Raw genomic sequence first — 27,341 nt, forward strand, 5'->3', positions numbered from 1 at the left:
GCAGAGAGGGCTGCCAGACATCACCAGAGCCAAAATGAGCTCTGCCATAAGTGATGAAAATGATGGCGATTATCACAGTGTGTGGATGTGTATGTGTGTGAGAGAGCATTGTGGTATGTGTTGAAGTAGTGCACCTGATGATGATGATGTGTGTGTGTTAGTTAGCAGGTCAGGGTGGTGCCCTTGGCCTTGTAAGGCAGGTTATCAGGGGTTATATATTTGATCCCTGCCTTCCCTGCAGGTTTAGCAGCTGTTTTCTTCACCTGGCCTCTGTAAGTCCAAACAACTCGTTTGCATTTTGGGTTTGTGCTGCTTTTTATCTGTATTTCTCCACTATTTGAACTCATCATTATCTAATCTAATTCATAGGTCTTTAGACATATATATAAACATTTATTACTAACCTGACAAGCTTAATTTTGCTTATATTTTTTACCCATTCATGCTGATATAAGTTAGTTAATTTTTGTATTTTATAGAAGGGTTTATTACATTTTTCTGCCTCCTGCAGGTGGATCACTGAGCTTTACTTTGAAGCTTGACCTCACTAGTTACCTGAGCTGAAATCACAGGTAAATTCCTTTTCCAAAGTTTTGTAACAGTACAGAGCTGAAGTCTTTTTATATGGCTATCTTCTTATCAGTGTACAAGAGCTTGTATGAATCGTTTAGACAGTGCATTATATTTCAAAATACAGAGGAAGGGATGCAAAAAAAGTGACTGTAATGAACACAAAATTAAGTTAGTGAAGCCTCAATCACCTTTCGATGTACACATTAGTGCAGCCATGGGGGATGCAGAGATGGCAGTGTTTGGTGCGGCTGCCCCGTTCCTGAGGAAGTCAGAGAAGGAACGAATGGAGGCTTCCACACGTCCCTTCGATATCAAGAAGGAATGTTTTATCCCAGATCCAGTGGAGGAGTTTGTGAAAGCAACCATCTCCAGCCGAGATGGAGATAAGGCCACTGTAGAGACGCAGTATGGGAAGGTGAGTGGTTACATTTTACCATTCATTCACAGAAATATTTAGTGGAGATTAACTAGATCACATACAGTGCTCTTAACATGGTTGTTAATGATACAATTATTGCCCGTCTGTACCAGTTAGATTAAAGTTAGGCTGAGCAGTGTTTAAGTGTATGTCAGTGTGTAAGCCAGTCGCAGCACTGAGATGCTTAATGATAGAACAAACCATTGCTGCCATCTGACATTTACATTGTGTGGCAGGTTTTGTAACACTAAAGAGACAATGTTGATGGCAGTAGAGGGGCACAGGGAGAAAACACACACAATCATAGAAACTACATGTTTGTTTTTTACTGTCTATAGAATAATCTAATGCAACCACTGTATGCAATCGAAAACTCTGAATTAGATTTTCTTACCTTCAGACTGTGACTGTCAAAGATGCAGATATTCTGCAACAGAATCCCCCGAAGTTTGACAAGATCGAGGACATGGCCATGCTGACATTCCTCCATGAACCAGCTGTGCTGTTTAACCTCAAAGAGCGTTATGCAGTATGGATGATCTATGTGAGTAGACAGTCAGCCATTATTCAGTAAACTAAGAGCATGGCTCATAAAAAGTCTAGTTCTGGACATCGAAACCAAAGCCTTAGATTTTTAAACTATGAGAAAGTGTCTTCACAAAATGATATTGTGCTAATTAAGTTAATATTAATAATCCATCAATCAGGTTTGCTTATTTAAAAAAAAAAACACTACAAGTCAAAAGTATTGAAAGTTTGTATAAAAAAATAATTGTGTTCAAAACCTAAAAGGATCAATACATCAAAATGAAAAGTTCTTACTTACAAATGGCGAGGACCGATACGACAATGTGATGTTCTCTGTTCACTCAGACCTACTCTGGGCTGTTCTGTGTGACTGTCAACCCCTACAAGTGGCTGCCAGTCTACAACCAGGAGGTGGTTGTTGCCTACAGAGGAAAGAAGAGGAGTGAAGCTCCTCCTCACATCTTCTCCATCTCTGACAATGCCTACCAGTACATGCTGTCAGGTACATACTGATAAAACAGACACCATTATGGATTGTTTTTATTTCATATACTTACAATTTGTTCTCTTCAACTATTTGCTTTTTGGCAGACCGTGAAAACCAGTCAATTCTGATCACGTATGTATTAACTTCAACTTGGGGAGCATCGATGGCACTATATGTTTTTCAGATAAAAATCCTGCACAACATGATGACATTGCTATGTATCAATCAGTGACTTTGCAATTACAGTGGAGAATCTGGTGCAGGAAAGACTGTCAACACTAAGCGAGTCATCCAGTATTTTGCAAGTATTGCAGCTGGCAGTGTTAAGAAAGACACCGGCGCCAAAGACAAGGTATGTGATAAGCTTTGGCAAATAGGGAAGTTGCTTAGATGTATGAAAAATCAAGTTTCTACTTCAGTAACAACTGTGATACATAATTTTAATTTAGGACATTTTTCAAACTTTGACACTGAATGAAACATCACTTGATTCCACCAGAGGCTGCTAAAGCAGCATTCAACACAGATTGCAGATTGAGTAAACATAATGTTCCTCTGTGACAGGGTACCCTGGAGGATCAAATCATTCAGGCTAACCCTGCTCTGGAGGCCTTTGGTAATGCCAAGACCATCAGGAATGATAACTCCTCCAGATTTGTGAGTGTCTGCTTCATCTTTGAGACTGAATTTCAAATATTATGTTCTCGAGAAATTAAAAAGTAGCAGTTTGTCAAAGGTGTCTTTATCAATGCAAACTAACCTTCCAGGGAAAATTCATCCGAATTCATTTTGATACCAGAGGAAAATTGGCCTCTGCTGATATTGAAACATGTAAGAACAAACATGCACTGGATATCTATATTGCTTTGTTTTGTAACATGGTGGGATGGCATAATTTATCTCAAGGAAACAATGTCTTTCTTGTATTTGTCAGACCTTCTGGAGAAATCTCGTGTGATCTTCCAGCTCAAGGCTGAGAGAGATTACCACATTTTCTACCAGATTCTGTCCAACAAGAAGCCTGAAATCCTGGGTAAGTACAGGGCACTGGCTCTTCAGTGGGAAAACCCCCCCCCAAAAAACAGAGGCTGTGTTTTTTTGTGTTTGTATTACAGTGTGCCAGTCTTCCTGACCTTTCCTTGATCTCTCTCTCTGTGTCTCTCCTCCAGAGATGTTGCTGATAACAAATAATCCCTATGACTACGCCTTCATCTCTCAGGGGGAAACCCAAGTGGCCTCCATAGACGATGCGGATGAACTGATGGCAACAGATGTGAGGCTCTCCTTTTTTCTGTTTTAGGAAATTTTAGGATCGACTCTAAGTTAATAATTATTGCAATGATAATTTAGTCAATCAATAGCATCTGCAGAGATGTTACTGCATCTCTTCTACAGAGTGCCTTCGATGTGTTGGGCTTTACTCAAGAGGAAAAGAACTCAGTGTACAAGCTCACTGGTGCCATCATGCATCATGGTAACATGAAATTTAAGCAAAAGGCACGTGAGGAGCAAGCAGAAGCTGATGGCACTGAAGGTGAAATGAGACTCTGTTTATTTTAGACAGCTTTTAATCAACCCACATAGTCTTACAGTGTTTCTTTTCTCTGTCCAGATGCTGACAAAGTAGCTTATCTGATGGGCTTGAACTCTGCTGACCTCATCAAAGGTCTCTGTCACCCGAGGGTAAAAGTAGGAAATGAGTGGGTCACCAAGGGACAGAATGTTGCCCAGGTTAGAGAATGTGATACAGAACTATATACTCTATATACGCCCAGTGATAGAGGCAAGAGAGTGGAACGAGATGCATGAAATTTCCTATTCTGCATGTGATTGTATGCCCATTCCACAGGTGACCTATGCTGTTGGTGCTCTATCCAAATCTGTTTATGAGAAGATGTTCCTGTGGATGGTAATTAGAATCAACCAGTCACTTGAGACCAAACAGCCCCGTCAGTACTTCATCGGTGTGCTGGACATTGCTGGATTTGAGATCTTTGATGTGAGCAATATAATTAGGAAATCATAACCAGAAATTACAGTTTGATACAAAATGAACTAAAATAGAAATATAATGACAAGTGTTTTTTTTTTTTAGTTCAACACCTTTGAGCAGATGTGCATCAACTTCACCAATGAAAAGCTGCAGCAGTTTTTCAACCACCACATGTTTGTACTGGAGCAGGAAGAGTACAAGAAGGAGGGCATTGAATGGACTTTCATTGACTTTGGCATGGATCTGCAGGCCTGTATTGACCTGATTGAAAAGGTGAGACACTGAACCACAACATAAGAGAAATAAAAATAAGATCTTCTTTTAAACCATGTCAATTTATCTCCCTTAGCCCATGGGCATCATGTCCATCCTTGAAGAGGAGTGCATGTTTCCCAAAGCCTCTGATACCACCTTTAAAGCTAAGCTCTATGACAACCACCTGGGGAAATCCAACAACTTCCAGAAGCCCAGAATCGTCAAAGGAAAACCAGAGGCCCATTTTGCCCTGGTTCACTACGCTGGAACTGTTGATTACAATATCAACAACTGGCTGGTGAAGAACAAGGATCCTCTGAACGAGACCGTTGTTGGACTGTACCAAAAGTCAAACCTCAAGCTGTTGTCTCTCCTCTTTGCAAACTATGCTGGAGCCGATTCAGGTAACATGGCATGAACGTGTAGTTTGAGATACAATTAGAGGTATTAATTTTTTTTTTTTGTGTAAGGTCTTAACATAGCACATTTCTTTCCATAGTTATGGCTGAAGGTACTGAAGGTAAAAAAGAGAAGAAGAAGAAAGGCTCATCATTTCAGACTGTGTCTGCTCTTCATAGGGTATTGTATATTCTTGTCTCTATCTGATCCTTCATATGCATACTTTAACAATCAGTACATAAATGTTTGCTTCAACATATTAAAGGAGAATCTGAACAAGCTGATGACCAACTTGAGGTCTACTCACCCTCACTTTGTGCGCTGCATCATCCCCAATGAGACCAAGACTCCCGGGGCCATGGAGAACCCTCTGGTGATGCACCAGCTGCGCTGTAACGGTGTGCTGGAGGGCATCAGGATCTGCAGAAAGGGTTTCCCCAACAGGATCCTCTATGGAGATTTCAAGCAGAGGTATTAGCTGAGTTTGCTCACTAACTGTAAGATTCCAAACAAATTATAATCTTATATATTTTTACATTTGTAATTTTCCAGATATCGCATCCTGAATCCTGCTGCCATCCCAGAGGGACAGTTCATTGACAGCAGGAAGGGAGCTGAGAAACTTCTTGGGTCCCTGGATATTGATCATAACCAGTATAGGTTTGGACATACCAAGGTACTGGCAGGAATTTCTTACAAAAGGAATAGTAACCAAAAGTGATACATTGTAATATAGATGATGAAAAAACTAAAACTCACTGTTGTTGTTAGGTGTTCTTCAAGGCTGGATTGCTGGGTCTGCTGGAGGAGATGAGAGACGAGCGTCTCTCCAAAATTATCACTGCTATTCAATCAAGGTCTCGTGGTCTTTTGTGTCGTATCGAGTATCAGAAGATGGTGGAACGCAGGTATGTTTTATATCCAGCCTTAAGCAAAACACAGTCATTGGTTTGTTCTTTTAGTTCTGACAAACCCCCTCAATGACTGTAATTTCTTTTCTAGAGATGCTTTATTGGTAATCCAGTGGAACATCCGTGCCTTCATGGGGGTCAAGAATTGGCCCTGGATGAAGCTGTTCTTCAAGATCAAACCTCTGCTGAGATCTGCTGAGACTGAGAAGGAGATGGCCAACATGAAGGAAGAATTCCTAAAACTGAAGGAGGCTTATGCAAAATCAGAAGCCCGTAGAAAGGAACTGGAGGAGAAAATGGTCTCTCTTCTCCAGGAAAAGAATGACCTGCAGCTCCAAGTCCAGGCTGTAAGAAGGGCACCATAGTTGCATTTTACTTTGAAGTTGTCATTAAGATATATGCTAATAAGAATGAATGTTTGTCAGGAGCAAGATAATCTGTGTGATGCTGAGGAAAGATGTGAGGGGCTCATCAAGAGCAAGATTCAGCTGGAGGCAAAATCCAAAGAGCTGACAGAAAGGCTGGAGGATGAGGAGGAGATGAATGCTGAACTGACTGCAAAGAAGAGGAAGCTGGAGGATGAGTGCTCTGAGCTGAAGAAGGACATTGATGACTTAGAGCTAACTCTGGCTAAAGTGGAGAAAGAAAAGCACGCCACAGAGAACAAGGTGCAATAAACATAAGATTTCGCAAAAGAAAATGTGTTAAAGCTGCTGTGATGGCCGTAAAGAGTCTATCATTTTTATCTGCAACAGGTAAAGAACCTGACAGAGGAGATGGCTGCTTTGGATGACATCATCGCCAAGTTGACCAAGGAAAAGAAAGCTTTACAAGAAGCTCATCAGCAAACGCTGGATGACCTGCAGAGTGAGGAAGACAAAGTCAACACTCTGACCAAGGCCAAGGCCAAGCTGGAGCAGCAAGTGGATGATGTAAGAATCTAAAACATTATGTGGACAATCACAGATACTAAGTATGGTAGTAATACTTTTTTTCTTAATGACTTTCTGCAGCTTGAAGGGTCCTTGGAGCAAGAGAAGAAAATACGTATGGACCTTGAGAGAGCGAAGCGGAAACTTGAAGGAGACCTAAAGTTGGCCCAAGAGAGCATCATGGATCTGGAAAATGACAAGCAGCAGCTCGAAGAGAGGCTGAAAAAGTACAATAAAAAGTTCATTTTTACCAACAAGAATTCCTTTTAAGGAAGGCATTGTTGTATATGTTTTGCTTTTTTTCATTCACAGGAAAGATTTTGAAATCAGCCAATTAAATAGCAAAATAGAGGATGAACAGGCAATGAGTGCCCAGCTCCAGAAAAAGCTAAAAGAGCTACAGGTGAGAATTCTTTCTGCACAAATGATGAAAAAGCAAGTCAAAATGATATAATAAAACTATTATTAAGATAAAAATGTTTTCAAGTAAAGTTTGGCTTTGACTCTGGTGTAGGCCCGCATTGAGGAGCTGGAAGAAGAGCTTGAAGCAGAGCGAGCTGCTCGAGCCAAGGTGGAGAAGCAGAGAGCAGACTTGTCCAGAGAGCTGGAAGAGATCAGTGAGAGGCTGGAGGAGGCTGGAGGAGCCACAGCTGCCCAGATTGAGATGAACAAAAAGAGGGAGGCTGAGTTTCAGAAACTCCGCAGAGACCTTGAAGAGGCCACTCTGCAGCATGAGGCCACTGCTGCCACCCTCAGGAAGAAACAAGCTGACAGTGTTGCTGACCTGGGAGAGCAGATTGACAACCTGCAGAGAGTCAAGCAGAAGCTGGAGAAGGAGAAGAGTGAGCTCAGACTGGAATTGGATGATGTGGTCTCCAATATGGAGCAGATTGTCAAGGCAAAGGTAACTGTGGTTGTCTGATAGCTTTCTGGATGATGACAATTACTGTACATGCCATGACAATGAAAAACAATTGCTGTAATCTATGAAATCATTTTTTAAGACTATCTTGGAGAAGACATCCAGAACTATGGAGGACCAAATGAATGAATATAGAAACAAATGTGATGAATACCAAAGATCCCTGAATGACTTCACTACCCAGAAAGCCAAACTTCAAGCTGAGAACGGTTAGTGCTCTTTTCCCTTGAAACACCCAACGTGTTGAATAAAGAGGAATCCAATTCTAAAAATCCCTTATCTGTCTATTCAGATGAGTTTTCAAGACAAATGGAGGAGAAAGAATCTCTTATTTCTCAGCTGACCAGAGGAAAGAATTCCTACAATCAACAACTTGAAGATTTGAAAAGACAACTAGAAGAAGAAATAAAGGTGTGTATAGATTAAACTGGATATCTCCTAAAAAGTTGACAAAGCTTATTACATTAGTTCTGTCTTTCCAGGCCAAGAATGCATTAGCCCATGCTGTGCAGTCTTCTCGTCACGACTGTGACCTGCTCAGGGAGCAGTATGAGGAGGAGCAGGAGGCCAAGGCTGAACTACAGCGCAGCATGTCCAAGGCCAACTCTGAGGTGGCTCAGTGGAGAACCAAGTATGAAACTGATGCCATCCAGAGGACTGAGGAGCTGGAAGAAGCAAAGTAAGTGAAACACATTCTAACTTGAACAATTCACCAAGTTTAAAAGCGACTAATCCTGGATAAACTCTTCCATAAAACAGAAAGAAGCTGGCTCAGCGTCTGCAGGACGCTGAGGAGGCTGTTGAAGCAGTGAATGCTAAATGTTCCTCCCTGGAGAAGACCAAACACAGGCTGCAGAATGAGATTGAAGACCTCATGGTGGATGTGGAGAGATCAAATGCTGCTGCTGCTGCTCTGGACAAGAAGCAAAGGAACTTTGACAAAGTATGTTGCCTTTTTCTAGTCTTGTAAAAATTGCAGACATATCAGAGTTGATTATATGCAACTTAATGTGTTGAGGTGGTTTTCAACCTCATTTTTATAAGGCAGCCAAAAAAAATAGATAAATAAATATTTTAACCAGTAAGAAAGCATAATTGTAAAAACTAAATGATGTACTACAGAGAAACTATTGAGAACTCAATGTGGTGAAATAAATGTAACACCTTAATTTTTACCACAATGTCCAGGTTCTGTCGGAGTGGAAGCAGAAGTACGAGGAGTCTCAGTGTGAGCTGGAGAGCTCCCAGAAGGAAGCCAGGTCTCTGAGCACTGAACTCTTCAAACTGAAAAATTCCTATGAAGAATCTCTGGACCATCTGGAGACCATGAAGAGGGAGAACAAGAATCTGCAGGGTAATATATCACTGAAAGTACACACATAATGTGTAAACATTGTACAAAAAAAAAAAATCAATGCATCCACTTTCATACACAGAGGAAATTTCTGACCTCACTGAGCAAATTAGTGAGGGTGGGAAAACTATTCATGAGCTGGAGAAGATCCGCAAGCAGCTGGAGCAAGAAAAGAGTGAGATTCAGACAGCTCTGGAGGAGGCAGAGGTAAAACCAAAAAAAAAAAAGATAATAGTAATGTGGTTAGTTTCCTGCTTCTGTTGATAAAAGGCATTAAATGAGAAAATGTGTGTTTTGACAAATTAGTGATGTCTTTCTAAGGCTTCTCTTGAGCACGAGGAGGGAAAAATTCTCAGAGCCCAGCTTGAGTTCAACCAGATTAAGTCAGACATTGAACGTAAACTGGCTGAGAAAGATGAAGAGATGGAGCAGTGCAAGAGGAACCTGCAGAGGTCAATAGAAACCCTGCAGAGCTCTCTAGAAGCTGAGTGTCGCAGCAGGAATGAGGCCCTCCGTTTGAAAAAGAAGATGGAGGGAGACCTGAATGAAATGGAGATCCAGCTAAGCCAAGCCAACAGGCAGGCAGCTGAGGCCCAAAAGCAGCTGAAATCTGTTCACGCACATCTAAAGGTACACCAGAACAGAAAAGACTCACTTTCTGAAGACAATCATTTTTCTACAATAAACAGTTATGTGACTGATGTTGTTCCATTAAGGACTGCCAAATTCAACTGGATGAGGCTGTTCGGGCGAACGATGATCTTAAAGAGAACATCGCCATTGTTGAGAGACGCAACACCCTGCTTCAGGCTGAACTGGAGGAACTGAGGGCTGCTCTGGAGCAAACTGAGAGAAGTCGCAAACTGGCTGAGCAAGAGCTGCTGGATGTTAGTGAGAGGGTGCAGCTACTGCACTCACAGGTAAGACACAATTTGCAATATAACTGTCATGTCATTGCTGAATTACTGTGGAAAACTAAAAGCCAACCTTTGCATGTAAACAGAACACCAGTCTGCTAAATCAGAAGAAGAAGCTGGAAGCAGATATATCCCAGCTTCAAACTGAAGTGGAGGACGCCGTGCAGGAATGCAGGAATGCTGAAGAGAAGGCTAAGAAGGCCATTACTGATGCTGCCATGATGGCAGAGGAGCTGAAGAAAGAGCAGGACACCAGCGCTCACCTGGAGCGCATGAAAAAGAACATGGAGCAAACCATCAAAGACCTGCAGCACCGCCTGGATGAAGCTGAGCAGATCGCCATGAAGGGAGGCAAGAAGCAGGTGCAGAAGCTGGAGGCCAGGGTAAGCAGTTTTTTCACATCTGCATTACATGTATGGAGGGAAAATATGTAAATAACAAGTGAAGTCTCACAAAAGTTACTTGCAAAAATGTCCTTGACCAGGTGAGGGAGCTAGAAAATGAAGTGGAAATGGAGCAGAAGAAAAGCAGTGAAGCTGTGAAGGGTGTCCGTAAATATGAACGGCGCATCAAGGAACTGACCTATCAGGTGTGTGGTGTGGCGTGTAGCTAGCACTGGTAATCTGCATGGTTCATTCAAATTCTTAAGTTAAGTTTGTAACATTGTCTCTTAATTTCACAGACTGAAGAGGATCGCAAAAATATTGCTCGACTGCAAGACTTGGTGGATAAATTGCAGCTTAAAGTGAAAGCCTACAAAAGATCTGCTGAGGAGGCTGTAAGTGTGGCAATTGGTGAAGTGTTTACGATGATTTTTCCTCTGTCTGTAGTCAATTATAAGTGGCTTATTTGCTTCAATCAGGAGGAACAGGCTAATGTTCATCTCGGCAAGTTCCGTAAGCTGCAGCATGAGCTGGACGAGGCTGACGAGAGAGCTGACATTGCTGAGTCTCAGGTCAACAAGCTGCGTGCCAAAAGCCGCGATGCTGGCTCCAAGGTTTGAAGCATGCACTCTTGAAGGTGCACAGTATCTGACCCTGACACATGCTGCTCCCTGGTGCTGCATTTACCTTTATTCACAGATGTTGGCACAGAATTACTGTATGTGCTATGTACACTGCAGTGCGTTGATTTGTAAATAAATACATTGCTTTGCTGAGCTAAATCAATACTAATCTGAAGACTTAACAGCTGTTTCTCTTTTTTTTTGTCTCTCCAATTTCCTTGGCTGCAACAGAAAGGGTTTGATGAGGAGTGAAGCTTTTGGAGCCTCCAGAAATCGTGTTGCCTGCTGTGTACTGTAGTTTCCCTCAACTATCACGATTCATAACTTGTAGTGCTAATAAAATCACATTAAGAAGCTGCACAACATGGTTTTCTTATTGTCTTATTAGGGTTTGTGGGGAAATCTACAGGAAATGTTTTTCGATGAGTGAACAAGGATATGGAGCTACAGTAAAAAAAATACAATAACGATAATGTGAGGATGTTTCTATTGTACAGACCCACAAAAAAATCAGTGTATGATTTTATGAAAAGACAACAAATTAATTTGTTTGAGTTTTTTTTCCCTTCAATTAATTCATAAATATTTTGATGGAATCTTCACTCATGAAAAAATTATCACAATCCTCTATATAAATCTAATGAGGGGTTATGGCTGCAGTTGTCAATTTCCATTATGATACATAAAAGAAGATTGATTACAATGATGGTATATAAAATATGCCAGAAGTTATGACATGGTGAAACAGTTTCTGAAAACTGTATAGTTGATAGTAAGAATGGAAAGTGATAAGGCACATCTGCTCCTAAAATAGGGTTAAAGAAAGCTCAAAAGCCTGGGTAACAAAGCCAACGATGAACCAGAGCTCATACATAGGCCCACCATAATTCCGCACATAATCACTTGCAGCTGGTCAGTGAATCCCTGCTGAATACCGCCTGCTCCTCCAAAGAGCTGGGGAGGATTTCACAGAATCAATACCGAAAGATCTAGTTCATATGTTAAAATAAATCAACAAAGAAATACAGCATACAGACATGTATTTACTGCTGCATTTACTTGAACACAAGTTTATGCTTTTCAGACGAGTTAACACACAAAATAAATAAATTCAAACTGTTCTGAGAAGCATCACTTCAAATAGCTGTCACTGGTGTAGAGACATGAAGAGAGCTGGATCGCTTCAGTCCTTTATTAACGCTGGTATTCTTACCTGTCTGTCTCGAGCTTTGCCTTGGTGCTGGCGTCAGGTCTAAGTCACTGTTGCTTCACTGAGACTTAATAATGATTTGAGGTGGAAGAGGGAGGAGAAAGAGGCCCCTGACTCCCTCTGTGTGAACTTCAGGAAGCGCTGTGTTTGCTCTTATTACATGCCATGTCCTAAACCCTCCTGGCAGACAAGCAGGTATCTATGAGCTAATGAGAGCATATTGACACCTTTGTCTGAAGTGGTGGGCCACATACAGCACAGTATGTGCTGAGGCTTATCAGCAAGATTAACAGGACATCTGAGCTCAAGTGAATTAGTGACCAAAGATGGAGCATTTCAATTAGACCACATTTAGGATTGTAAAAAATACTTAGAACTTGTTTCAGGATAAAGTAATGTGGATCTTTGATACAGCTATTCAACTTCCGCACACACCCACAGTTATCCTCCTGGGGATATTCCTTCTTTTCTTTAGTTTTTATCACTGGCAGAAGCAATATCAGCTGTTGTTTTGCAAAACTGGTTCATCACAATGAGCAGAAATATCTAACATGATTATCTTTTAAAATTTGTTTAAGACTAACGCTGGTGGTTTCAGGACTGTGTCTGAGGCAAGATGCACATTCTCTGTGGTGCGCCATGAAATTAAAGATTTCTGTAGGTTGCACAACATTTCACATGGTTAAGTGAGTTACATGAAAATAAAATGTCTCTCTGTCTACAATAGATATGAAGAATAAAAGCATGTGGAGTTTCGACGTGTTCAAGAACATAAAAAAAGACACACAGCCTAAATAAAGAAAACACACAGTTAACTAACTCAACTGGCAACATAAAGCACAAGAATGACGTACCAGGTCAATGATAAGAAAGCCTTTTGGCAAATTTCCTTTAGAGCTAACAGCTATTGCTTACACAGCTGACAGCTTTAGTGGTTAATATATGTGTTTATTGTAGGAGTTTACTGTGGAACTGAAGCCAGGAGACATGAAGTTAAATGTTGCATCTTGGTACTGTTCCACAACTTATATTCGACTAAATATATGTGGTGACAGTGTGCATTTGTTGAGACATAAACAAAGCATTCAAATCCCGTTTTCTTTAATTAGTTGATGTCTGACCTGTGAGGTCGAAGTTATCTTCACTTGCTCTTTAGCAGGCTCATGGAATCTCTCTCTACCATTTGGCACCCTGACGCCAGCTGTCAGTAACAGGGCTGGCGAAGTTATCAGAATGGAAATAATCTTGCCACTTGTCAGTGGCTGTTGACCCTCCTTTTTATCTCTTCACCTCTGAAGAGGCTGCAATAACTGGTTATGGTAGCTGTCCTTATAATATAGTTGCTATACATGATACCAATGTGTGTTGTATGTTATTAGCTATAACTTGTGATATTTATTAAGACAGGTCATCGGGAATTATAAAAACAGCCCGTCCTGGAGCATAAATCAGCAAGGTTGCAGAGCACCACCTTAAAGTGAAGGCTGATGGGTGTATCTCCAACTGATTTTTAACACACCATAATCTGTTGACCACACACATCAGAAATATGACTATAGGTAAATTCTGCAATAAAAAAGAAAGGCAGCACAGGTCACACAAAGGATTCAAATAGGAATGGAAATAAAACAGAAGTTGTAAATGGATATACATGTCACTTTCAGGTTATTCACAGTATGTGAGACCAGACCCAGTGTAAGGCCATGATCCGGTACAGTTGATCCTGCATACAGGCAAATGCTGGCTGTGACTGTTCTCCTCAATAAGTTCTCGGCAGAAATCCCACACAGTTATGAGACACAATTCCATTTCAACCGAGGGCCGGCTTTTCAAGCAGCAACCTGATAATGAGAGAAGGCTTCTGCACGACCTTGGCATCGTCATGCAGCTCCAGTCCTCAGTTGTGTGTCATCTTTACTGCCTTTTCAATGAATCTCAGGCATGTCACCTGTGGCATACCTCTGTCTTTGTTGCCTTGCTATTGTCGCCTGGCTAATCTTAAAGGCTAAGGTTCTTTATTTAGACCGACTCACTCAGTATGTGATAGGCGTTTTTTTTTTTTACCACAAAGTCCACTCTGTAATAACTAGAGACGATATGTCACTGATGCCTCACTGCGACTCCACTTAAGCCCTGAGAGTAATTGAGACCATACATGACATACTTCTCTAAAATATCACCCCAAACAATGCAAGCAGTTTAAATTGATAGAATGCTTTGTCCTATTAGCAAAACATGGAAATAGTTTTTTCTGCTGTAGATATATAGATATATCTAGAATGACTTCTTAGTAATTTTTTCATAGTTATTCAATATTCAACTTCTTTTAAATGTATGCATGTATGCATGTATAAATGTATAATCCATATTTAATTAGATTATGTGGCATTAATCAATCTATTTAGAAATTACACAACTTTTGTTTTAATGTTTATCTCATCGCTGTGTTTTCATCTTTTTTTTTTGTAAATCTGGTCTTATCATTGGGTTTGATGTGAAGATGGAACCAATAAGGAATAAAACGATTTAAACATATTCATTCCTTTGCTACAAGTCTTCCAAATCAAATGAAATGTAAATGCATTTTTCATGTCAGTCTAAAGAATGCCTCTTTTTAGCGCATTGTTTTTTAACAGATTATAGTGACGGGTGATGAGAGAGGAATTCCTCCCTGTGTCTATTTAAAGATTGAATTGTGGTCCCCTAGCTGCTTGAGGATACCTATGATTAATCACTGCACGGCATGGAGCTCCTAATATGGCCTCGTCAGGAGGGTGCATCACTGATAAGACTTGGACCTGCTGATTTCTATATTGCTCTCTGCCACTCATTAACCCCCGCCCTCTATGAGCCCCCCCCAACACAACATAGACACAATAACATTCCTGAACTCAAAGCTCTCCTCCATATTTGGCAGAGGGGCTTCACTTATAAAGAGAACTCACAGAGAAGCCCCCCAACAGGTCATCATTCAATCTCAAGGTAGGCTATGCAGACAAAGGGTTTCAAACTCAAGCCTTAAGTTTGATACCAAAGTTTTACCTGTGTTCTCACTTCCATTCTTTCTTTCCTCAGGGCCATTACATCTTACTCTTCTAAGAAGGGAGTGTCAAGGTGAGAACATCTAAAAAATGAAAAGGTGTTCGATTTAAAAAAAGATGTTATGACAAAGCAAAAGAATGATCAGCTGGCACATGCTTAACATGTAATATGGCTGAACTGTAATTAGGATTTAAATATTTCATTTTTGCAGACAAAGTGAAAAATGGGGGACGCTGCCATGAAAGAATTTGGGGCAGCAGCCCCGTACCTGAGAAAGTCAGACAAGGAGCGTCTGGAGGCCCAGACTCGCATTTTTGACATGAAGAAGGAGTGCTTCATTCCCGACACTGATGAGGAGTTTGTGAAGGCTTCAATCATCAGCCGTGAGGGGGATAAAGTCACTGCTGAGACTGCAAAAGGAAAGGTCAGTGAGTTGGAGCGCACAGCTGTTTGAGATGCTGCTGATTTCTTTGTACAGTATCTAAGATATTTTTTTAAGATAGAAAACAGTCTTTTAACAGAAGCTATTGTCTATTCTCAGACTGTCACTGTGAAGGAATGCGATGTACACCCCCAGAACCCGCCAAAGTTTGATAAAATTGAAGACATGGCGATGTTCACCTTCCTCCATGAGCCCGCTGTGCTATTTAACCTCAAAGAGCGTTATGCAGCATGGATGATCTATGTGAGCGGAGAGCTTAAAGATTTTACTCCCACCATATGACAAATACTATTTCCACACATTTTTTTTAAGAGTCAGCTTTTCATTTCTTATTTTCATAGACCTACTCTGGGCTGTTCTGTGTGACTATCAACCCCTACAAGTGGCTACCAGTCTACAACCAGGAGGTGGTTGTTGCCTACAGAGGAAAGAAGAGGAGTGAAGCTCCTCCTCACATCTTCTCCATCTCTGACAATGCCTACCAGTACATGTTAACTGGTAATCTACTTTAAATTAATCTAGTATGTTCAGTGAAGCTAAATTTAAAAATTCCAAGTCATCCTTATGTGATATGTTCTTCTCTTTGTCAGACAGAGAAAATCAGTCTATCCTCATCACGTAAGTAATGAGTCTGTGACTTTATTATGCTGCATTTGAAAATTATACCCTGTACGAAACTTCAGAAAGTGTCATCTAGCAACTTTCCAGTATTCTCTGATATGCATTAGGGAATCTCAGTGCTAGGTTTTCTTCTAAGCGTTTCTTTTTCTCTGCGAACAGTTGAGATTTTGGAAAAAAAGATTTGAGAGTGCAAAAACTAATCTAATGTATAATTTACTATGACAGCGATAGTTATTACTGAAAATAATGGATGTAAAAGCATATCGGTACAAAGTGAAGCTATGTGGACTGCCAGTTTGTCAGTTTATGAAACCTGTTCGCTTTGTGTCTTCAGTGGAGAATCTGGTGCTGGGAAAACTGTCAACACAAAGAGAGTCATCCAGTACTTTGCCAGCATTGCAGCTGGAGGTGGGAAGAAGGACACGGGCTCTGAGAAAAAGGTTAAAATGATAAATTTTCTTGAAATCTAACCTTTATCTGCTATTTTCATAAATTTCAACATAAATTTTGCTCTATGTATTTGAGCAAAACTGTTACTGTACTTTGTCAGGGGACTCTCGAGGATCAAATCATCCAATGTAACCCAGCTTTAGAGGCCTTTGGGAATGCAAAGACCATCAGGAATGACAACTCCTCCAGATTTGTGAGTTTCTGTCTGTAAGGAAAGAACTCTCTCTGTCTGTTCAGTTGGACCTATGTTTTTTTTTGTCTGCCATACATCATAGGGCAAATTCATCCGCATTCATTTTGCAGCCAGTGGAAAGCTGGCTTCAGCTGATATCGAGACATGTAAGCAGTCTCCTCTCTATGCTTTCATCTCGTTTGTTCTTATATTTACAATAATCTGCAAACACTTACAAATTGCTAATGTCTTTGCAGATCTGCTAGAGAAGTCCCGTGTCGTCTTTCAGCTTAAAGCTGAGAGAGATTATCACATCTTCTATCAGATTCTGTCTCAAAAGAAACCGGAGCTGCTTGGTAAATTAAAACGTTTGATCTCTGGATTAATCACAACAAGTAGTTGTGATGCTGTTGCAACACTATCATACAAAACCTAACACTTCTAATCTGCCTTTCAGAGATGCTGCTTATCACCAACAACCCCTATGACTACTGCTTCATCTCCCAAGGAGAGACAACTGTAGCCTCAATTAATGACTCTGAAGAACTGATGGCCACTGATGTGAGTAGGAAGGCAAAAAAAGAGTAGTAGTAGTAATACTAAAGTAAAAGTCACTGTGTGCAATCAATGCATTTAATAGATAGTCTAGATTTAAACATTATGAGGTTTACATTTCACTCTAAATGTTATTTCAAAACTCCAACATGATATTTAAAAACGAATTGCTGATATGAGATCAAACTATTGATGTCATTTATAACCCAGCATCAGATTCATGAGATGTGAGATATAACTGTTTGAATAAGCAGGATTAAATAACTGATGCGAGTTGTTAAACATAGTTTAATGTGGGATCCTGGTGTTCTACCATGGAAACACCAAGTGACACTGGAAATTGAATACAATTTTCTCATTCAGGAGGCTTTTGACGTATTGGGTTTCACTCAAGAGGAAAAGAACGGCATTTACAAGCTGACTGGTGCCATCATGCACTACGGTAACATGAGGTTTAAGCAGAAGCAACGAGAAGAGCAGGCAGAGGCAGATGGCACAGAAGGTGAGAGAAGCTGAAACTCAACAAACAGAACATTAAAGTTTCCAGCACTCAGACAGGTGACGCATACTGCATATCTTTTTCTTTTACATCCATTCTCATCAGATGCTGACAAAGTAGCTTATCTGATGGGCCTGAACTCTGCTGACCTCATCAAAGGTCTCTGTCACCCGAGAGTTAAAGTAGGAAACGAGTGGGTCACCAAGGGACAGAATGTTCAACAGGTAGAATAAAACAGACCTGTTTGATGTTTCCTGTTAGATGAAGGGACACAAACCATATTTTAGAATAGATCAAAGTAATACTGGATGCATATGCAAAAGAGCTGTTTACCACCATTTTCATTGTTTGAATTTATTTTTTAGGTGTACTATGCCATTGGTGCACTGTCTAAGTCAGTGTATGAGAAAATGTTTCTGTGGATGGTGGTGAGGATTAATCATTCCCTGGACACCAAACAGCCCCGGCAGTACTTCATTGGTGTGCTGGATATTGCTGGATTTGAAATTTTTGATGTAAGCATGAACTGTTTATGTTCACACTATTTTCATTCACTGGGAAATATTGAATAAAAATGAATGCAGATAAGATGGATGTGAGTGAGAATCAAAATAACAATCCTGTTGTCACTTTTCAGTTCAACACCTTTGAGCAGATGTGCATCAACTTCACCAATGAAAAGCTGCAGCAGTTTTTCAACCACCACATGTTTGTACTGGAGCAGGAAGAGTACAAGAAGGAGGGCATTGAATGGACCTTCATTGACTTTGGCATGGATCTGCAGGCCTGTATTGACCTGATTGAAAAGGTGAGACACTGAACCGCAACATGGTTACATAAGAGAAATCAAAATAAGATCTTCTTTTAAACCATGCCAATTTGTCTCCCTTAGCCCATGGGCATCATGTCCATTCTTGAAGAGGAGTGCATGTTTCCCAAAGCCTCTGATACCACCTTTAAAGCTAAGCTCTATGACAACCACCTGGGGAAATCCAACAATTTCCAGAAACCCAGAATCGTCAAAGGAAAACCAGAGGCCCATTTTGCCCTGGTTCACTACGCTGGAACTGTTGATTACAATATCAACAACTGGCTGGTGAAGAACAAGGATCCTCTGAACGAGACCGTTGTTGGACTGTACCAGAAGTCAAACCTCAAGCTTTTATCCTTGCTTTTTGCAAACTATGCTGGAGCTGAATCAGGTGAAAATAAACAACTCAAGCCCTCAGTGATAATAGTAAATAATCAATTCAAAATTGATTCATTTATGTCTTTGTCTGTCAATACAATCTAATGAGTTATATACTGGCTAATTAGCTGAAAGTGGAAAAGGCAAAGGAAGCAAGAAGAAGGGCTCATCTTTCCAGACTGTGTCTGCGTTGCACAGGGTTAGTAATAACAATTTAAATTAAACACTGTTTCATATACTGCACAATTATTGCACATGAATAACTCAGAGGTGTGTCAAAATATTTACACCAACTGAAAATTAACTCACAATATTTAATGTCCTGCACAGGAAAACCTCAACAAGCTGATGACCAACTTGAGGTCTACTCATCCTCACTTTGTGCGCTGCATCATCCCCAATGAGACCAAGACTCCCGGGGCCATGGAGAACCCTCTGGTGATGCACCAGCTGCGCTGTAACGGTGTGCTGGAGGGCATCAGGATCTGCAGAAAGGGTTTCCCCAACAGGATCCTCTATGGGGATTTCAAGCAGAGGTATTAGCTGTTTGCCCAGAAATAATCCTAAAAATTTAGTCCATAATGTTACAATGTGTTGAAAGTTGAAACATTTACCTCTGTGATTTTCCAGATATCGCATCCTGAATCCTGCTGCCATCCCAGATGGACAGTTCATTGACAGCAGGAAGGGAGCTGAGAAACTTCTTGGGTCCTTGGATATTGATCATAGCCAATATAAGTTTGGTCACACTAAGGTAATTAACAAAAGTAAAAGTCAGAAATATATCTGTTTTTACATTTTCTACAGACACAACAGTATAAACCTCACTAAACCCGTTTAAACTAACATTTGAATCTTACGTTTCCTGAACAAAAAAAGTTCTGAGCGCAATACATATTTATGCTTTCATTTTTGAAACCTTTGAGAATTTATTATTTCCTTTGTGGGAGCTTCAAGGTTACAGAACTGGTAAGAACTGGTGGTTACATGCCGTTACATTCTCCATTAAGGTGTTCTTCAAGGCTGGTCTTCTTGGTCAGCTGGAGGAGATGAGGGATGACCGTTTGTCACTTATTATCACTGGAATCCAGGCCAGATCAAGAGGTCTGCTTGCAAGAGTGGAATTCCAGAAGATTGTTGAAAGGAGGTAAGAAAACTAAAACCACAAAAAAAAACTGTTTTATTGCATTGAGGTTGGCAGTAATACCTATGTTTGATTATTGACAGGGATGCATTGCTTGTGATCCAGTGGAACATTCGTGCCTTCATGGGGGTCAAGAATTGGCCCTGGATGAAGCTGTTCTTTAAGATCAAACCTCTGCTGAAATCTGCTGAGGCTGAGAAGGAGATGGCCAACATGAAGGAAGAGTTTATCAAACTGAAGGAAGCTTATGCAAAATCAGAGGCTCGTAGAAAGGAACTAGAGGAGAAAATGGTCTCTCTTCTCCAAGAGAAGAACGACCTGCAGCTCCAAGTCCAGGCTGTAAGTCTCACAACAGTATTCTTTTACCAGTTTTTCATATGGAATTCAATGAATATGCGAATCACAAAAATTGTTACTCAAATGTTAACAAAGTTGTCAACCATTTAGGAGCAAGATAATCTTGCTGATGCTGAGGAAAGATGTGAGGGGCTGATTAAAAACAAAATTCATATGGAAGCAAAAGCCAAAGAGCTTTCTGAGAGATTGGAGGATGAGGAGGAGATGAATGCTGAACTGACTGCTAAGAAACGGAAGCTGGAGGATGAGTGCTCTGAGCTGAAGAAGGACATTGATGACCTTGAGTTGACTCTGGCTAAAGTGGAGAAAGAAAAGCACGCCACAGAGAACAAGGTTGACCAAATGCTCAGATATTTCTATACCTCATAACAAAAGTATAAACGAGAGGTATGTTTTTTTACATCTACATCCGAAATTTCAATACCAATTACTTTTTTGCAACAGGTAAAGAACCTGACAGAGGAGATGGCTGCTTTGGATGACATCATCGCCAAGTTGACCAAGGAAAAGAAAGCTTTACAAGAAGCTCATCAGCAAACGCTGGATGACCTGCAGAGTGAAGAAGACAAAGTCAACACTCTGACCAAGGCCAAGTCCAAGCTGGAGCAGCAAGTGGATGATGTAAGAATTTAAACACATCAAATATCTATGTTAAATCCTTTTTAGGAATATAATTAAATTCTCTTTGCACGGTGGAGAAAGTGGTTTGATTTTCTGAAATAATGTTCAGCTTGAAGGTTCTCTGGAACAAGAGAAGAAGATAAGGATGGATCTTGAGAGAGCAAAGAGGAAGCTGGAGGGAGATTTAAAATTAACCCAGGAGAGTCTAATGGACCTTGAAAATGACAAACAACAACTTGAGGAGCATATGAAAAAGTAATTCAGTCATATATTCAATGCAGCTCAGAATAGCTCTGCAAATACAATACATGTACAAGACTTATTCAGGTGTCCTAACCCTCACTGTCTTACCACAGGAAAGACTTTGAACTCAGTCAGCTCAATAACAAAATTGAGGATGAGCAGGCCATAGCCCTTCAGCTTCAAAAGAAACTGAAAGAGCTTCAGGTAACAAATTATTCACATTAAATCTAAAAACTTGATCAAACACTTAAGTAATGATAGCAATAATAACAATTCTGCCTCGACAGGCCCGCATTGAGGAGCTGGAAGAAGAGCTTGAAGCAGAGCGAGCTGCTCGAGCCAAGGTGGAGAAGCAGAGAGCAGACTTGTCCAGAGAGCTGGAAGAGATCAGTGAGAGGCTGGAGGAGGCTGGTGGAGCCACAGCTGCCCAGATTGAGATGAACAAAAAGAGGGAGGCTGAGTTCCAGAAACTCCGCAGAGACCTTGAAGAGGCCACTCTGCAGCATGAGGCCACTGCTGCCACCCTCAGGAAGAAACAAGCTGACAGTGTTGCTGACCTGGGAGAGCAGATTGACAACCTGCAGAGAGTCAAGCAGAAGCTGGAGAAGGAGAAGAGTGAGCTCAAATTAGAGCTTGATGATGTGGTCTCCAATATGGAACATATTGTAAAGACAAAGGTTGGTTTTATAACTTTTTTTATGTTTTGCCTGCACATGTTTGCATTAATTTTGAATGATCAGACATTTGTAAATCTTTGTCTGCCACTGTCAGCATTTAGGATATGATCATGTGGACATAACATTTGTGAGTGGGATGTTTGTCTTTTCAGACCAATCTAGAGAAAACCGGTAGAACTCTTGAAGATCAAATGAATGAATACAAGACCAAGTTTGAAGAGGCTCAACGCTGCATCAATGACTTTAACATGCAAAAAGCAAAACTTCAGACAGAAAATGGTACAATTCTTACTTTATTTTTTACTTTCTTTTCCAAGCTTTCATAAAAAGTGAATCAACATTTGCAGGAAAACTGAAAGCGTGACCTTTGTGGAAATGCAAAGTTTCTTTGGTCCAGATAATAACATTGTGTATTAAAATACTAGGTGAGCTCTCAAGGCAGCTGGAGGAGAAAGATTCACTCGTGTCACAACTGACCAGAGGAAAAATGTCCTACACTCAGCAGATTGAAGACCTAAAGAGACAGTTGGAGGAGGAGAGCAAGGTGAAATGACATTTAACAGCCAACTCTCAGCATGAGACAGTTAGTTCTACAATGTCCCTCATTCATATTCTTTTGTCTTTCCAGGCCAAGAATGCATTAGCCCATGCTGTGCAGTCTTCTCGTCACGACTGTGACCTGCTCAGGGAGCAGTATGAGGAGGAGCAGGAGGCCAAGGCTGAACTACAGCGCAGCATGTCCAAGGCCAACTCTGAGGTGGCTCAGTGGAGAACCAAGTATGAAACTGATGCCATCCAGAGGACTGAGGAGCTGGAAGAAGCAAAGTAAGCAAGTCTGAGCCTCACACTGATGAAGAATCAAGTAATTCCTAAAATAACAATTCAATTCGTCTAGCAGGTCAGCTTTTTGTTTGTGTTATGTTCCTTCTAAAATGTAAGACGAACAAAAAGTTTGTCTGTTGGATGACTGAGCAGCCAGTCATAGTGCCAGTCATGATGGTTCAATTTCATCATGCTATCGTGAACCAACTGCAGGAAAATTAAATGGTTTGAATGATGATTTCTCAAGGAAAAAGCTGGCTCAGCGTCTGCAGGAGGCTGAGGAGGCTGTTGAAGCAGTGAATGCTAAATGTTCCTCCCTGGAGAAGACCAAACACAGGCTGCAGAATGAGATTGAAGACCTCATGGTGGATGTGGAGAGATCAAATGCTGCTGCTGCTGCTCTGGACAAGAAGCAAAGGAACTTTGACAAGGTAAAGTACTGTGAAGTATTTGTGATCACTGGTATCGACATACTGATCTTCAAATCTGCAGCATCTTCAAATATGATTTTTTCAGGGTTTTTATCAATCATGGAGCAATTCCAATCATAGTTAGTGCATTTTACATGTTCTTATTTAATAGATTATAATTTTGGGTGGATTTGCCTCATTTAAGCGACACATGAACTATTTTAAGCTCTTTCTGGCTCTTTCCATTGCAGGTTCTGTCTGAGTGGAAACAGAAGTATGAGGAGTCTCAGTGTGAGCTGGAGAGCTCCCAGAAGGAAGCCAGGTCTCTGAGCACTGAACTTTTCAAACTCAAAAACTCTTATGAAGAATCTCTGGACCATCTGGAGACCATGAAGAGGGAGAACAAGAACTTACAAGGTAAGATTTATTTCCAGGGTTTGAGTTTTCTTTTGGTAACTGAATTGTAAATCCATTTAATCCCTCTGCCTGACATTGCACAGAGGAGATTTCTGACCTCACTGAGCAACTTGGTGAGGGTGGAAAGAATATCCATGAACTGGAGAAGTTACGAAAACAACTGGAACAAGAGAAGAATGAGATCCAGTCTGCTCTAGAGGAGGCTGAGGTACAGATCCCTGTTGACAAAAAAAAGACACTTTTAACAGAGAACAGTCTGCTGTGATGTATAAATCTGCATCCTCTCATACAATAGGCCTCCCTGGAACATGAAGAGGGTAAGATTTTAAGAACTCAGCTGGAATTCAATCAAGTTAAAGCCGACATTGAACGTAAACTGGCTGAGAAAGATGAAGAGATGGAGCAGTGCAAGAGGAACCTGCAGAGGTCAATTGACACCCTGCAGAGCTCTCTAGAAGCTGAGTGTCGCAGCAGGAATGAGGCTCTCCGTTTGAAAAAGAAGATGGAGGGAGACCTGAATGAAATGGAGATCCAGCTAAGCCAAGCCAACAGGCAGGCAGCTGAGGCCCAAAAGCAGCTGAAATCTGTTCACGCACATCTAAAGGTACACCAGAACAGAAAAGACTCACTTTCTGAAGACAATCATTTTTCTACAATAAACATTTATGTGACTGATGTTGTTCCATTAAGGACTGCCAAATTCAACTGGATGAGGCTGTTCGGGCGAACGATGATCTTAAAGAGAACATCGCCATTGTTGAGAGACGCAACACCCTGCTTCAGGCTGAACTGGAGGAACTGAGGGCTGCTCTGGAGCAAACTGAGCGAAGTCGAAAATTGGCTGAGCAAGAGCTGCTGGATGTTAGTGAGAGGGTGCAGCTACTGCACTCACAGGTAAGACCAATAAAAAAACAGAATCACATTTCTAAATAACACATCTTTCCTCACACTCTAATTTATCACATCTAAAAAAAAATGTAGAACACTGGGCTGATAAACCAGAAGAAGAAGTTGGAAGCAGATACATCCCAGCTTCAAACTGAGGTGGAGGATGCGCTGCAGGAATGCAGAAATGCTGAAGAGAAGGCTAAGAAGGCCATTACTGATGCTGCCATGATGGCAGAGGAGCTGAAGAAAGAGCAGGACACCAGCGCTCACCTGGAGCGCATGAAGAAGAACATGGAGCAAACCATCAAAGACCTGCAGCACCGTCTGGATGAAGCTGAGCAGATCGCCATGAAGGGAGGCAAGAAGCAGGTGCAGAAGCTGGAGGCCAGGGTAAGAGTAACCGCAAAATAGATTTTCTGACAAAATCCAAAACTATGTCACAGACAATCAGCCCTGATATAATACCAGCTGCCAAAGCTTTTTCAATTTAAGACTGTTAACAATGTTTATAGTTATTCTAATAAATGCATGAATCACTGATTACTGCAGGTTCTTTCAGTGACTTTACAGAAAATGATCTTCTGATGTTTTAGGTGAGGGAGCTTGAGAGCGAAGTGGAGTCGGAGCAGAAGAGGAGCAGCGAAGCAGTGAAGGGAATTCGTAAATATGAGAGACGCATTAAGGAGCTCACATACCAGGTAATCTGTAAACAATACGTCAGATTTCTCAAAAATGCTCACTTATGCACTTACCACAAAAACATTTTAAATGTTTTATGTTCCCACAACACCAAAAGTAGTTTTCCGTATATTTTTGGGCAGTAATAGGACTTCAGTTAAAGCGTGTGCTCCAAAACGATCTCGTCTCTTCCCTGTTTCATGGTTTACAGACTGACGAAGACCGCAAAAACGTTGCCCGTCTGCAGGATCTGGTTGACAAACTGCAGCTGAAAGTCAAAGCTTACAAGAGAGCTGCTGAAGAAGCTGTAAGTGTGGACCGGAAAAGTTATGTCTGTATGTGGTAGAACTCAGGGTCTGCAGGTTGGTAATTCTGTTTCAATACGTTATGTCCTGTTCACTCAATGGAGATATCCAAGTATTTGTTAAGCTACCAAGATTTATAGTTCAAAGCATTTGTTCATATTCCATTTAATTCCATTTTGTTGCTTCAGTTTCAAAGCCGTGCAGTTTGGATAGAGCTGTGTTGACTCTTTATGTTAAAACATTAGAAAACTCTGCGTAGTCCATTTAATTGCACGTTGATATAAAACTGTGATTTGCGTTCTTGTTGAATTAAAGAAAAAAACATTTGCTCCAACCAGGAGGAACAGGCTAATGTTCATCTCGGCAAGTTTCGTAAGCTGCAGCATGAGCTGGACGAGGCCGAGGAGAGAGCTGACATTGCCGAGTCTCAGGTCAACAAGCTGCGTGCCAAAAGCCGTGATGTGGGGTCAAAGGTGAGAGGCTCCTCTAGATTTCAACACAACACCTGATACTACTCTACTCCTAATATTATTCCTGAAGAGTTTTATTTTTCACATCACTTTCTTCGTCATATCAGTACCATCTATTTCAAGTTGTCTTGTACATATCATTAATCTGTGATAAGACCTCAGCTCATCATTTGAAATAAATCAGACCAGTCTTTGTACAGATCAACTTTATTTGGAATTGATGAGTTGTATTAGTTAACACATACTGGTTTTATTTAATGCATTTTATTGCCAACGCAGTAAATCTGTTCAAAATTCAACTGTTAAAAGTGTTGTTATTTTGAGGTTTTGAGATGAGATGGGGGCGAGGGGAGTATAGGTCAGAGTCAACCACTGACTGCTTTCTCTGAGCTGTTATGCTGGTTAATTAGTTAGAGTGATCTAACAATGTTCATCCATCATATATCCATTTTCCACCATATATGTATGTATTTATCTATCTATATCACGTGTGTGTGTGTGTGTGTGTGTGTGTAGAGTAAAAAATTCAGATGCCAATCTGTTTGTCTTGTTTGCAGATGAATAATACTGTATTATTGGCCCATGCAGTGCCTGAAGCATGCTAACTTATGGTATACTTACCCACATTTTTGACGAGATAAATGTCATAAAAAGACTAAATAATGTCAACTGAATTCAGGCTTTGAATGTGTTTTCAAAGTGTCAAAAGTTAGTTTTGACACTGCGCTTCTCTCTGCAACAACATGAACTTAACTGTCCATCGTGTTAACATTCATATAAATCTTTTATACATGTTGTTTAAGCCAAAATAGCAGAGCAAAGGAAGCCTGGCAGTAGAGAAAGCACTAAATGTAAAACAATTAATATTTTTGTCCACAATTCAGAACATGAAATATGTCTTGTTGAGTTCTCTGCCATTAATCTATCTTTCCTTGTCTACTCTTTTATCATTCTTCATCACAGAAAGGGCTAGATGAGGAGTGAAGTTCACTGACGGCCACCTAAGACCTTTGGGATCTCCTGTGCTGTAGTTCCCTTTGTCTGCAAAGTAACTCTGTAGAATAAAGCAAAGTGCATTCAAATTAACATGACGTTTCCTAATTCATTATAATTACTGCAGTTCCACAATGACTTTAACACAAGATGAAAGTATCACTCAACTTGCATATGAGTTTGAGACAATATAGACATAAAAAGCACAATAAAATAGAAAACAAACTCAAAGAAAAATACATAATTGCATCAGAAACTCAGCTCTTTGAGCAGAGGGTCATAACTAGAGAAAGGTTATCGTTACTGGGCTGGTCATCACTGCCACCTTGTGCTGACAGCTGTGTAACTGTCCTTTTAAATCTTGGTTGCAGAGATTTTTTTGACCATCTTACAAAAACACATCCACATATAATGGCTCACTACCTCTTTATTTGACTGCTG

General features: G+C 40.7%; 2 protein-coding genes across 2 annotated transcripts; both read left to right on the forward strand.

The window, feature by feature from the left end:
* Positions 1-238: 238 nt before the first annotated feature.
* On the forward strand, positions 239-11,058 carry LOC140269529 (myosin-7-like). The gene is made up of 39 exons (XM_072364674.1): positions 239-272; positions 512-572; positions 781-988; positions 1,392-1,535; positions 1,865-2,021; positions 2,111-2,138; positions 2,253-2,358; positions 2,571-2,663; positions 2,774-2,837; positions 2,941-3,039; positions 3,176-3,279; positions 3,402-3,540; positions 3,619-3,737; positions 3,856-4,005; positions 4,102-4,272; positions 4,349-4,658; positions 4,754-4,833; positions 4,919-5,124; positions 5,206-5,329; positions 5,425-5,561; positions 5,656-5,911; positions 5,990-6,232; positions 6,320-6,496; positions 6,578-6,723; positions 6,809-6,899; positions 7,011-7,400; positions 7,501-7,627; positions 7,711-7,829; positions 7,901-8,097; positions 8,178-8,361; positions 8,607-8,772; positions 8,855-8,979; positions 9,094-9,402; positions 9,489-9,692; positions 9,776-10,072; positions 10,174-10,278; positions 10,372-10,467; positions 10,552-10,686; positions 10,927-11,058. The coding sequence occupies exons 3-39, from the start codon at positions 788-790 to the stop codon at positions 10,945-10,947; spliced, it is 5,820 nt and encodes a 1,939-aa protein (XP_072220775.1). The 5' UTR covers positions 239-272; positions 512-572; positions 781-787; the 3' UTR covers positions 10,948-11,058.
* A 3,811-nt stretch (positions 11,059-14,869) lies between these two features.
* Positions 14,870-26,993, forward strand: LOC140269528 (myosin-6-like). Its single transcript, XM_072364673.1, has 39 exons — positions 14,870-14,887; positions 14,981-15,019; positions 15,159-15,371; positions 15,489-15,632; positions 15,731-15,887; positions 15,980-16,007; positions 16,345-16,450; positions 16,561-16,653; positions 16,736-16,799; positions 16,890-16,988; positions 17,090-17,193; positions 17,551-17,689; positions 17,792-17,910; positions 18,052-18,201; positions 18,324-18,494; positions 18,579-18,888; positions 19,004-19,074; positions 19,206-19,411; positions 19,506-19,629; positions 19,886-20,022; positions 20,103-20,358; positions 20,467-20,709; positions 20,821-20,997; positions 21,107-21,252; positions 21,354-21,444; positions 21,528-21,917; positions 22,070-22,196; positions 22,343-22,461; positions 22,546-22,742; positions 22,987-23,170; positions 23,401-23,566; positions 23,650-23,774; positions 23,862-24,170; positions 24,257-24,460; positions 24,548-24,844; positions 25,048-25,152; positions 25,344-25,439; positions 25,776-25,910; positions 26,871-26,993. Exons 3-39 carry the CDS (start codon positions 15,171-15,173, stop codon positions 26,889-26,891), a joined length of 5,811 nt encoding a protein of 1,936 aa, XP_072220774.1. The 5' UTR covers positions 14,870-14,887; positions 14,981-15,019; positions 15,159-15,170; the 3' UTR covers positions 26,892-26,993.
* The last annotated feature ends 348 nt before the right edge of the window (positions 26,994-27,341 follow it).

The sequence above is a fragment of the Leuresthes tenuis genome, unplaced genomic scaffold (genome assembly GCF_036924035.1).
Source record: "Leuresthes tenuis unplaced genomic scaffold, fLeuTen1.0.hap1 SCAF_14, whole genome shotgun sequence".
Taxonomy (NCBI): domain Eukaryota; kingdom Metazoa; phylum Chordata; class Actinopteri; order Atheriniformes; family Atherinopsidae; genus Leuresthes; species Leuresthes tenuis.